The 12,932-nt window shown below is 50.8% G+C and overlaps 1 protein-coding gene across 2 annotated transcripts in view; it reads right to left on the bottom strand.

The window, feature by feature from the left end:
* LOC144722358 (uncharacterized) overlaps positions 1 to 12,932 on the bottom strand; it is a 38,490-nt gene that overhangs the window by 15,894 nt on the left and 9,664 nt on the right. Inside the window, exons 7-15 of one of the 2 annotated variants that reach the window (XM_078600549.1) lie at positions 11,468 to 11,564; positions 10,878 to 10,999; positions 8,866 to 8,941; positions 7,625 to 7,731; positions 6,738 to 6,844; positions 5,860 to 5,999; positions 4,208 to 4,318; positions 2,078 to 2,209; positions 1,480 to 1,602 (exon numbers count right to left, since the gene is read on the bottom strand). In XM_078600549.1, the coding sequence (XP_078456675.1) occupies positions 1,480 to 1,602; positions 2,078 to 2,209; positions 4,208 to 4,318; positions 5,860 to 5,999; positions 6,738 to 6,844; positions 7,625 to 7,731; positions 8,866 to 8,941; positions 10,878 to 10,999; positions 11,468 to 11,564 (1,015 nt within the window). The remainder of the gene's footprint in view (positions 1 to 1,479; positions 1,603 to 2,077; positions 2,210 to 4,207; positions 4,319 to 5,859; positions 6,000 to 6,737; positions 6,845 to 7,624; positions 7,732 to 8,865; positions 8,942 to 10,877; positions 11,000 to 11,467; positions 11,565 to 12,932) is intronic. The other variant, XM_078600550.1, reaches the window with a different exon arrangement.

Here is a 12,932-nt window from a genome sequence, read left to right as displayed (position 1 = left end):
TTTTTCCCTCCACATTTGGATACACGTACTACTCGTATTGCAAGACCTCGCTCGTTTATCAAATTAATATTTATTTAAAATGTTTGCCCGTCTTGGAAAACACTCGCAGACCAAGTTACTCGCAATCCAAGGTTTTACTGTATTTGGTTGCTATACATTTCCACACGATAAGCCACTTTGTTGCGCTATCATTTGTGGCCAGGTCGCTTCCGAAAAAGAGCTCAACAGCTCAGTGAGCCTTACCTGGTAAAATACAAAAAAAATGGTTACTTTTTTGTAACAAAAGATGGCGTTTATACACTGGGATAAGGGGTTATCAACCTTTGTTGGAACGGTGGCCCCCCAACCGAGACCACTGGTCCCGGCACCGGCCCCCCCTCAAGGCGCCCACAACACGTCTCCACCACTGGTTGCACAAGTCGCTCGAACACCGTTGATCAAACTGTGGCGGACATGCTCTCAGGCGAGGTTCCCCTCCTTTGGCTGCCAATCATCCATCGTGAGGTCTCCCCCGCCGGCCATTGTGCCTTCCCAGCCACGACGTGCCCTGCCCAAGTGCGCTCACGTCTCCTGCCATTCAGTAACGTAACCATCCGTTAATACTCTTTGGTCCTTTCGGTAAAGTCACGTAGGTGAAAAAAAATAAGAATAAAAATAATAAAATAAAATAACGACGTTTCGATTGCAACATCAAGCAATCATCATCAGGTGTGACAACCACAGCAAGAAACATTTTTTTACTGAAGTGGGAGAGATGCCGGCGTTAAGAGGGCGGTGGGAGGGGGGGGTAATGAGGAGAGGGGGAGCGTTGTGTGTGTGATTGAGACTGAGCAGGGGGGGGGAGTGGGCGGGGTTGTAAGTAACCTGACCCGGCGTCAGGTGCGGAGAGGAGAGCAAAACGGCTACACGATTGCCGTCAAGGCAGATGCTGGAGCTCAAAACAAAATAGCTGCACTGCTGTACGCTGAGGATGTAATTAACTCGGTGAAATAGACAACTATGAACTGTCCGTTAATGTCCACTATTTCAGAAGGCAAGAAAGGAAGCACTTTCCCCTGTGCCGGTTATTGCCTACAGGCTAGTTTTTGGTCAAGAGGCAAACAATCATCGTGGCTCACAACTCTAAATGGTGGCAGCCGCTGTTGCAGGTGGGGCGCTATTCACGCGGCCCAGAAGTGATTCCACAAGCACAGCAGCAGCAGCAGCACGGGCTGCACCCAAAACCACGCGTGTTGGGAGGGACGTCCTTCCAATGAACTCCAGGCGAGGCTCAATCCGGAGCGCGCGAAGGACGTGGTGACACCTGTAGCCTGCAGGAGGTCACCGAGCATTTACGAGTAATTTCCCCTGCACGGTATCCACGCCGCAGCCTGAACCTCCCTCCCATGAAAGGCTTTCACGACCCCCCCAGCCCACCCGCTCTGCTTAAGATTTGCTCGTTAGTGGTGGCAGCCGTGAGCACGCAGGCTCATCACGTACCTCGAGGGACATCTGTAGCTCCTGTGCACGCAGCTTTTCACGTTCCAGCGCCTGGCGATGGTCAGCAACTTCGTTCTGCGCCCTCTGCATTCTCTTCTCGGCCTGCTCGGCCATCTCGCACAGCTGCGTGAAAACCGACAACATCAAAGAGCAGACATCGGAATCAGAATCTCTACTCATCCTGGAGAAATCCGACGAGCCATGAAGCTCTTTTTCACAGGCGTCCAGTCGACGACACGCCTTCTCCTTCCCAAATCTGTGCCTCCACATCAACAATACCAAAGTAAGTTGTCACACAGCCCATCGGGTTACGCGGCCTAATGCAAGTGCATAAAATCAGCAGCACACAAGCAAAACTCTGGACCGGTTTTGATGTTCAGTGTCTCATCGGCAGTCAGGCTCGCTTGCGCGCGTGCGTGTCTGCATGTGCGTCCGTGCGTGCGTGGCAATGCGTGTGTGCGTGCGCTGGCGTGTGTGCGTGCGCTGGCGTGTGTGCGTGTGCTGGCGTGTGTGCGTGTCTGCGCGTGCGTGCGCGTGCGTGCGCGTGTGTGCGTGCGTCTGCGCGTGCGTGCTTGCACTGCCACTGCGGGTGTCCCACCGTTGCCGCGCGTCGCTTCAGGTCCGCCACCTCCTCGTCGTGCTTCTCCCTTGTGCTCCCAGCAGCTCTCTCCAGCTCCTGGGCCTGCTCGCGAAGGCGCCTCTCCAACTTGCCCAGAGCTCGCGTCTTACTCTGCGAGCGCCAGCGGCAGCACACGGGGAGCACCACATCTTAACCGCCGCGACTCAAACCGTTTCGCTGTTGTCCACAAGCAAATCCTTGCACTCGAAATCAAAACATAGTCCCCCCTGTTCCACGAGGGTTTCCTCCGGGTTCTTCGGTTTCCTCTCACAGCTTAAAAACAAAAAAAACCCCATCGCGTGTAAGTGGCGTTGGCCAAACATCCCAATTTTCGATTTAAAGCTTTCGTGACCGCAGGGATTCATCTTCTTGGTTCTTTCGGTAAAGTCACGTAGAATGGATCCATTCTACGTGACTTTACCGAAAGAATAATAGTTCTTGGTTCTTTCGGTAAAGTCACGTAGAATGGATCCATTCTACGTGACTTTACCGAAAAAACCAAGAAGAAACATCTCAATGTCGAAGAATGAAAACGTGTCAGAGGCGACTTAGTGGGCAAGAAGGGGCATTGTCCGAAATGTCGCCTCTCACGTGTTCCGTCGTCTTTGAGGGCGGCGGCGTTATTGACGATGGCATCGGAGTGTTTGTTATCCGCGCTCGTGCGCAGGTGCCAACGTGGTGTCACAAGCGAGACACGGAAGGCGAGGGTGGTGACTAGCTATTTATGATAAAATAATAAAAATAAAACATAAAATAATTCTCACGACGTTTCGGCCACAACGCAAGCAGGTATGTCGGAAAGACAGCGTCTGAATTCAGACGCTGTCTTTCCGACAGACCTGTTCTTCACCTGAGGACGGCTGCTTGCGTTGTGGCCGAAACGTCGTGAGAATGATTTTATTATGTTTTATTTTTATTATTTTATTATTTTCCTTCTACGTGACTTTACCGAAATAACCAAGAAGATGAATCCCTGCAGTCACGAAAGCTTTAAATCGAAATTTAGCTAATTATACTTCGTCATGTCCCGCGGACGTTTCGTTTTCTTTTCACCGTTGACATTTTGCGAAGTTCGATGTACTTCTGAGTGATTGCAATTGTTCAGAAACTTGACCGACCTGCCAGCTTAGCAGAGATGTTACATCTGAAGAGCATGAGTCAAGAGTACGATATGAGACATTGGACTGTACTTACAAATAGCAAAAAAATTCCCACACACACAATGTAAATGGTATTGGATAAAAATCACAGCCAATGACCCAATTGGCATGACACACACAGGGCACCATCACCCTACCGCGAAAACTTGGCAGAACCCTCCTGCAAACGTCTCAGTGAGGCCATCTGTGTAAGTTTAATAAAAAAAAAATACGATATTGACCACAAAATTTGGTTAGAAACACCGACTTTTCCGGAAACACATTTGCATTTGTATCATCTCAACATTACTTACAATTTGAGTAATTTGCAGGTAATTAGCATTGTGATGTTTAACCCCATGGGTTTTTGTTTTAGCTATGGGAGGAAACTGGAGATTGTATTCTTAGGTTTTTTCGGTAAAGTCACGTTGAAGGCGATGGTCTACACAACAAAGACTCATTTCCTGGCAGCGATTTCAGCCGCATCATCTCTACATAACAAAAAGGCTCAGTCCCTTTTACATGCACCTTTACATCATCCGTACCTAGTTTACACAACAAAGGCTCATTCCTAACAGCGTGCTTCAGCCGCACCGAACCTCACAAAAATAATATTCAGGGCCTACCTTGGCTCCTCCCACCCTCAACCAGTATATATACAAATACTGTTTTCTTGGAATTTCTTTCACTTGATACAGCTATCGTGCTGTGACTGTTCCACCTGAAGACGGAAGCTTGTGTTGCCTCCGAAACGTCGTGATTTTTATTTTATTTTTATTTGACTTTTATTAATTTTTTTTTACCTACGTGACTTTACCGGTAAAAACCTAAGAAGATGAATCCTTGCAGTCACGAAAGCTTCAAATCTGGAGATTGTATGTTCAAGTCGGGGATCAAACCCAGGGGGCACGTGACGGCGGTCGTGCTCCATGGTAGATGGCAGCGTTCGTCAGCGACGCTGCGATCTCACCTCCACCTCGCGCTGCAGCTCGGTGCAGTGCCCCACGCTGGCGTTGAAGGCGATGGTCTTCTCCTCCAGCTGCCTGCACAGCGCGGCCGTTTCACTCGCCCCCTTCTTCTTCTGCGAAACCGAACAACAGCCGCGAGCGAAAGCCACACAGAAGGGCAACCGATGAGCCAGTACCCACCGATTCACTCCGGCCACTCGCTCACTCACACCGGGGAACAATCTACTCCCTTTTTTTATCGCCCGTTCATTCCACGAACCTCACGGTCTTCCACAAAGCTCATGGTCCACAATAGATGACATCTACCGCACAAACCATGGCAGCAGATGCGGTCACCTGATGCACGAACGGAAAATTTTAAACACTCCAGCAGGGTGCGACATTTGGTCAACCAGAACAGAGGCCTACAACGCATAACGACGCGATTCCCCGGTCCACAGATAAGTAGACCTCACAGAACTACACACCGCTGCTTCCGACGCGGTTGTCTGGCTTGACCACCTGGAAGTGCAACTGTGGTGGTTTCTCTGCATCTACAATCAGCCGTACGAAAGAAGGAGACTCGTATATTATGAGTAAAGCGGTTGTGGTTCCCGTGAACTCAAGGCAACGGTCGTTGCCCACCATCGTTGACTTCCCCAACAAAGCGGTACTCAGTTACGGACAGCTTTTCCCGCCCCACAATCATAGGAACGTGTAATTTCCACCACCAGCTGAGGGCTTTAAATAGAAGATGAGCAACCACCCCACTGCTCAGTTGGGCAAGGGACTTCCCATCGACTCGCTCCGCGCCCACAGAGATGACATTCCAAGGGGGCCTCTGGCGGTGGCGGCGGGTGGCGGCGGTGGTGGCGGCGGTGGTGGCGGTGACGGTGGTGGTGACGGCGGCGGTGTTGGTGGTGGTGGTGGCAGTGACGGTGGTGGTGACGGCGGTGGTGGTGGCGGCGGTGGTGGCGGTGACGGTGGTGGTGACGGCGGCGGTGTTGGTGGTGGCGGTGACGGTGACGGCGGTGGTGGCGGGTGGCGGTGACGGCGGTGGTGGTGGCGGCGGTGGTGGCGGTGACGGTGGTGGTGACGGCGGCGGTGTTGGTGGTGGTGGTGACGGCGGTGGTGGCGGGTGGCGGTGTTGGTGGTGGCGGTGACGGCGGTGGTGGCGGTGACGGTGGCGGCGGCGGCGGCGGTGGTGGTGGCGGTGACGGCGGTGGTGGTGGCGGCGGCGGTGGTGGTGGTGGCGGCGGCGGCGGTGGTGGTGGCGGTGACGGCGGTGGTGGTGGCGGCGGTGACGGTGGCGGTGGTGGCGGCGGTGGTGGTGGCGGTGACGGTGGCGGTGGTGGTGACGGCGGCGGTGGTGGTGGTGGCGGTGACGGTGGCGGCGGCGGCGGTGGTGGTGACGGCGGCGGTGGTGGTGGTGGCGGTGACGGCGGCGGTGGTGGTGGTGGCGGTGACGGCGGTGGTGGTGGTGGCGGTGACGGTGGTGGCGGTGGTGGTGACGGCGGCGGTGGTGGTGGTGGCGGTGACGACGGCGGTGGTGGTGGTGGTGGTGACGACGGCGGTGGTGGTGGCGGTGACGACGGTGGTGGTGGCGGCGGCGGCGGCGGTGGTAACGACGGCGGTGTTGGTGGTGGCGGTGACGACGGCTGTGGCTGTGACGTACCTGCGCCTCCAGCTGGGAGGCTCTGCACGACGCCTGCGAGAGCTGGGACTGCAGGGAGGTCACAGAGGCCTCCGCCTCGCGTAGACGCTCCTGCAGTGCCTCGGCCATCGTGTCCCCGTGCAGCCTCGTGTCGTCTGATCCTAACGGGGAAAAAATAAGCTGAGCGCGACAGCAGCTGTGTTTCAGCACCAGCGTTCCTCGAGGCAGCCTCTCCCGTGCCCCGAGATGACCGTTTGGACGCTTTTAAGGTAAAGAGGTTAACATAAACAAGCGACCCCCACTGCCACTGTGTAGCATATTAGTACGTGCCAGGGACTCTATGAGATGATAGGACAATAGTCTGAGTCCATAATTGGCAATAAGTAACGGCAAAGTAGCTATAAGTGACTCAAATTTGTGCGCAGTTGCGTATACAGCACACGACTTCCCTGAAGGCATCAACACCTTCAGCGAGCGCAATGCCGATCACACGACGCGGTTCGAATTCGACCCTCGATCGATGGCTGCGCCATCGCCGCACACGCGTCGAATAAAAAGCAAGGGACAACTCCTTACTAACAACTCCTTACTTACTAACAACTCCTTACTTAATAACAACTCCTCTATCATTTTTCATTGCTGGAGGGGTTTGCCCCCCCCTACCTGAAAATCCTGGCTCCGCCATTGATTGTTTTTGTAGTCATTTGCACCCGAGAAGCTCGTAGTCTGTGTGGACGATGCGGGGGGTGGGGGGGGTGAGGGTGAGGGATCAGGAACGTAACCGCGGTGTCCAACTCTGGCGGCGTCCCTCCTGCCAAGACCGCACGTGCCGAGCGTGCGGTCACGTTGCCCGCCACGTTGCCCGCCGCGTACCGTCCGTCTGTGTTGACGACACGTACCGTCCGTCTGCGTTGACGACGCGCTCCGCTGCGCTGCCGCACAGCGACTGCTCGGGGCACCTCTCTGCAGCGCTTCCAGCTCCCGATCTTTCTTGCAAAGCAGCGACCTAGAAGGGGCGCGCACGGCTCGGCAATGAAAAGCCTGTCCCACGCTCGATCGGCTGTGCGGCAGTGCTCGGCTTTGCTTTTGGTTGCGAGTCACGATTGAAAATTCCATATCGCAATACAATGGGCCTTTGTGCTACACTTATACTTCATGCCTATTGTGAAAAATAAATGACAACCGAACACCTAAGTTTTTGCAGTCAATGTCATAATAATTCTGACTTCCTGGACCGTCAATCTGACTACCAAGGATCTTGTCCTATAATGAACGACACAGATTAAAACGAAATGTCTTATCTACTCGATAAATCTGGTTACGGGAATTGTTCTTCAACATACTGATGCGAGCTGAAAATGTAACAACCAACGGGTAAAACGCTTGTGCACGTGACAACTTGGCTGTGTCGGGTGGTGGAGCGTCACAGGTTTGGTGAGATCGTTAGATGACCAAACAGAAAAATGTATTACGAATAAATTATTTCAGCTTCTTGGTTCTTTCGGTAAAGTCACGTAGAAGGGAAGTAATAAAATAATAAAAATAAAACAATAAAATAATTCTCACGACGTTTCGGCCACAACACAAGCAGCCGAAACGTCGTGAGAATTATTTTATGATGTTTTATTTTTATTATTTTATTACTTCCCTTCTACGTGACTTTACCGAAAGAAACAAGAAGATGAATCCCTGCAGTCACGAAAGCTTTAAATCGAAATTATTTCAGGTCAAAAATACATGACCCCTGAACAACCAAGGTGACACATATTGCACGCTGAACACAAACCTCATCTCCGTGATGTCATGTGACCCGAGGCTGGGAGAAGGTGGCATATCCTCTTCATCAGGCCCACATTTCACGTTGCATGAGGATGAAGGTTTCCGTTCCAGCAACTAGAGAATAAAAATAAAAATTAGTGACGCTTACATAGGAGTTTGTTGAACTTCTTTCGCACCATACGTAGCCAACCGTGCTAATCTGAGGTACGGGGGAAGGACAACAAACTAAAGGCAAAGCTCAGTTCGAAAGAAATTAGTTTTCAATTGAGATTAAAATTGAATAGCTCCAGTGGCTTCCTAATATCGGCAGGAAGAGCGTTCCAGACGGCCGCAGAAGCGCATCTGAAAGCGCCACGTGATGCAGTGACCGTCTTTGTTCAATGCCAAAAGCTGCTGCTGCTGCTGTGAGGATGACTGGAGATCACATGATGGTTTATGCTCCTTGACGCGATCAGCGAGGTGTTGTGGTTCATTTGTGGCAAACGCTTGGAGTGCAACGAGCGCGACCTGAGAATAAATTCGTTCAGCAAACGGAAGCCGAGCAGAGCCAAGGCCAGATAAGCATTGAGAGTCGTCACACAGCTTAGCTCGTTTTCGTTGTACAGTGTGTTCGACAGCGTGTCACATCACGAAGTTTAAGGTGGTGGATGACATTTCTGAAAAAACACAGCACCTCCCTGGGACCCCACTGTAAATTATTGCATCCTTCAAACGTTGCACGTAATGTCAACGCAACTCACTTGCTGTTGTTTTGCTACACAGCTGTGTAGTCTGTTCTCCAATAACACGTGTTGTTTTTATGACGCGAATTTGATAGAACGCGATGAATGTATGAGGGAACACGTTTTATCAACGCAAGTAGGAATGAGCGGTTGTACGGCGGCCTCGGCGTAGCATCGCACGAGGCATTGGGATGCTGCTGGATGCTTCTAGATGCTACCCACGCGCCTCAGTCTTTGTTCAGCCTGCGTACGCATCTCACGTGTTATCGCGGACTGTGCTTTACCCTACATTATACATTATTTATGAAAACGCGATTTTTCCATAACGCGGTGTTCTTCAGGAACGCAACTACTACCACCGGTCCACTGCCCTTCCCTCTCGCCTGGAGTCAGACGCAGAGATACGCCCTGACCAAGGCTGTTGCAGCAATTTGAAAACCTACGGTATGTGTTCAGAAATTATTATCTGAGATCACGGTCATCGCTTCTGTCCGCTCGTGTTCTCAACGGCACTTGGCCACCTTACCGGTTGCATAGTCTCCAGCTCCTTCTTCAGACGGCAAACCTCGGCCTCAAAGGTCTGGCAGTTTTCTTGTAAAGTACTGCATAGACAAGACAAAGATTCCCCCTGTAGCCTTCGCAGAGTGTTGGGGCAAGTGTTGTTAGCGAGTCAGGATGGTGCACAAGGGGATGGATGGCCAGCACCACGCATGCCCACCGTTGTCTCCCTAATGCCGCACCAGGTACGAATCAACCTCGAGGAGGCCTAGGACCAGTTCAAATATACGTCAATGATGTTGGCTGTGAATGGCAATCGAACTCGGGTCGTCGGGTTGTAGCACAATGTGCTAACACTGGTAAACAAAAAAAAACATTTTTTTCTGGCCTGGACTTTTGCGGCTGTTTTAGACTAATTTCAGGGTGCCGCTTCCAAATCTGATCTATCACATCTCATTTTTATGCTATCGGCATAACCTATTTTCATTGATTTTACCCGAAATTAACTCTGTCACTTATGATTGCAAAACCTCGTCAGATCTTGGAAGCGAGTCAGTGACTGCTTTAGTGTTAAAATATGGTGCTGTATTTTTAAGATAGTGTGTTTATAATATCATTTTATGTAGATATCCACATTCATTTAATATTTTTCTTCCGCAGTTTTTATTGAAAATGCAATATTTGATATCTCAAAAACCTGATGTGACAGACAAAAACTGATGCCAGATTTGGAATCAGCACCCCAAAATTACATTAAAACCGTTGGAATACCTTATGCCAGAAAAAGTGTGTTGACCAGTGCAATTAACCACTTCGCCGCTGCTTCCCATGAACACTCGCACACAGGGCGATTAATATTTAGCTGGGTGAGAACCCATTGGAATTACAACATTTTTCTCATAATCTGTTTAAAGATTTTTTTTTTAGTTTGTGATTTTATCTGAAGGGTCTTCAATGACCATGTTTTTTTAACAGGCAGAAGGCATCCACAATTGCCCAAATGGACGAAGACGTGAACATAAAACCACGGCCTCCGTACGGAGTCGGTGACGGGTGCGCTCACCAACAGGCGAAAGAGCAGCCCCGCAACTGCTCGCTCGCGGCACGGGCCGGTGGACAGGCCTCCACCAGAGAAAACTCCCAGAGGGTACAGCCCGTTCTCCTCTAATGCGTGTTGCTTTCATAATGCGCTTTGGATATAACACGATGAGTGTGTTAAGTGACGTACGTGGAGTCACTATGGCGTTAAGCGCTAGCTGCTGTCACAAGAGTGGAACTTGTGTCTTGGCACCAGAGTTGGTATGGCATGGAAGTGGGCCCTAGGGGGCAGAGGTCGCAAACGGGTTTTGATTCCTTACCCGTACCCGGCCGCACCAGGGTCGCAAACGGGTACCCGTACCCCGCCGCGCACGCGAGTTCGAATTGAACGGCAAACCTTCTGGATGCCAGGTCCGGTGCACTAACCATCACACCGCTGTAGCAACACCCTACGCACACCAATAGGCTTATCCAAATGTTACCGCACTTAGCGCGAAAAAATATCGAGTGACAAACGAAATACCGTTACATTCTGAACCGCATCGATCTGCAAGCTCTCATTACTCTGATAGTGGCGTTGTCTTTGTGCTGTACGCCTTTTGGCGTCCTCTGGTCTAACACCTTTTGAGACGAGGCTCAAAAGAAAGCTGTCTCTGGTGTGGACCAATCAGTTTCAAAGACAATGCATATATTATGAGAGTACGTGTTTTGTTTGCATTCTGACCACAAGTATTGTGGTTAATGCAGACATGATTCCTCGTAAAAGGTTTCAGTTTGGTGTTTTAACATCTTGACACAGCTGTTTTGTTGCCAGAAAAAAGGAGAAAACCTATTCTAAAGTTTAAAAATGTTGAGACACACAACACACACTGTGTAGACAACACACACTATGTAGACAGCACACAGCACACACAACTTGTAGACGGTACACACCACCGTTTACACAACACACAGCACACACCATGTACGCAGAACACACAGCGTGTGAGGAGAGCGACTTACCTGACCAGCAGTGTGAGTTCGTGGTTGTCGGAGACCGCACCAGCCCGCTGCTCGCTCACCGACGCGCACTCCGACAAGGCCCGGCTCAACTCAGACACCAGGGACTGCTCTCTGCTGCGGTACTACAACACGCACGGCACGCACGCGAACACACACACACACACACACTCGTCAACACAGAAATACACTCAGGCACGGCAACACGCTCATTGACAGTCACACGTAACATCTCTGGTGTCAGTTTAACACGTAGCAGGCTTTCGCGACCAATATTATTCATAATCAACGTTTTTGGGTTTAGATCGCGTTATTTATAAATGTGTCGTAACCCTCCACCACGCGACACGGCCAATCAGTAAAAAAGTGTCACGTTGACAAAAGACAAATAGTTCACTGCTTTAGCCCACCGGTGTGTTGAAGCGTGAAACCACAACGTTTACAATTTGAGTACGACGTTTCGCTGGTAATTGCATCCAGCATCATCGGGCAATTCGCCAGAATGGTGAGGCTCTGCTGTGTCTCCCGTTCTTATATAGAGCAGCAGCAGGGTGACGTCATCTGGTGTGTCTGTGTGTGTGTCGTGTACAGACCTGCAGGAGGCTCTCGGACAACTGGGTCCGGTAGCCTTGAAACGAAGCCTTCACCTCCTGCAGCTGTTCAGACAGTTCACGTTTCTCCGCATCAGCCCTGCAAGGCCAAACATGCTCAGTTCATACAAATATACCTCGGTCGAGCACTGCCCTGCGTTTGTGACAGTATTGTGTTCCTATAATAATTCAGGATACAAGTTTTTGTGGGTTAGATGGCGTACATTTGAATGTGTCGTTGACCCACCACCACCCGACACAGCCAATTAGTAAGGTTTGTCACGTAAACAGAACGTGCGAATTAGTTTCTAGTTCAGCACACACCGGTTGTGTGTTGGAGAGTAAAACCACAACATATTCTTGGGTCTTTCGGTAAAGTCACGTGGATAGTTTAAAAGAAAATAACAAAAAACCACGACGTTTAGATCGCAACACAAGCGGTCGGCATCAGGAGAGGGGGGTTAGCCTCTAAAGGCAAACTGTTTATAAAGGTTTCAAATGGGCGTAGCGCAAGTGTCAGCAGCATGGGCGGGGCAGCTGATGCTAATGTAAGGGATTAAAAACGGTGTGCCCCAGCATGTAGGGGGGTGCTAGAAGGTGATGTAGGGCGGTGTAACAGGTGATGGTACTCAGAGGGCGATGACGGCGCTGGTGGTGGTTTTCCACCAATTAAAGGGCTACTGCTAGTGGTGATGGTAGTAGTGGGCAGTGCTGGTGCTGGTGGTGGTTTTCCACCAATCAAGGGCTACTGCTAGTGGTGATGGTAGTAGTGGGCAGTGCTGGTGCTGGTGGTGGTTTTCCACCAATTAAAGGGCTACTGCTAGTGGTGATGGTAGTAGTGGGCAGTGCTGGTGCTGGTGGTGGTTTTCCACCAATAAAAGGGCTACTGCTAGTGGTGATGGTAGTAGTGGGCAGTGCTGGTGCTGGTGGTGGGTTAACACCAATTAAAGGGCTGCCAAATAATCACTGCACCTCGCTTTACACACTCAGAGTGTTGACGGTGGAGGTTGCGGCTAGAGGTGATGGTACTCGTAGAGAGTCACGACGGCACTGGCGGTGGGTGGGCTTCCACCAGTAAAGGGCTACTGCTAGTGGTGATGGTAGTAGTGGGGGCAGTGATGGTCCTGGTGGTGGACTTCCACCAATTAAAGGGCTGCCAGGTCTAAAATGGAAACGTTATAGCCAGTTATGACTTAAACTGGTTGATAACGTCCTTCCAGTAATTGCTAAGTTTGTACCCATCTTCTCGGTTGAATGTGTGTCTATGTCTGTATATATGGATGGCTTCATGAACAAATCTTTGTTGATAGCCAGTGGGTTTGCAAAGTACCTTCGTCTTAGAGAAAACAATTTCGCGTGAGCCAACCGCATTGAAACAATGATCAGCCACGGCACGAGGTATTGGTCCTACCGTGTTCCAGATCTGCCTCATGTTCACGAACACGGTCCGAGACATGTCGCTTAGTTT

The sequence above is a fragment of the Lampetra planeri genome, chromosome 14 (genome assembly GCF_965212315.1).
Source record: "Lampetra planeri chromosome 14, kcLamPlan1.2.h2, whole genome shotgun sequence".
In the NCBI taxonomy this organism is placed as follows: Eukaryota; Metazoa; Chordata; class Hyperoartia; order Petromyzontiformes; family Petromyzontidae; genus Lampetra; species Lampetra planeri.
Note: the sequence above shows the minus strand (reverse complement) of the source record. Positions and strands in the feature narration are given on the sequence as shown.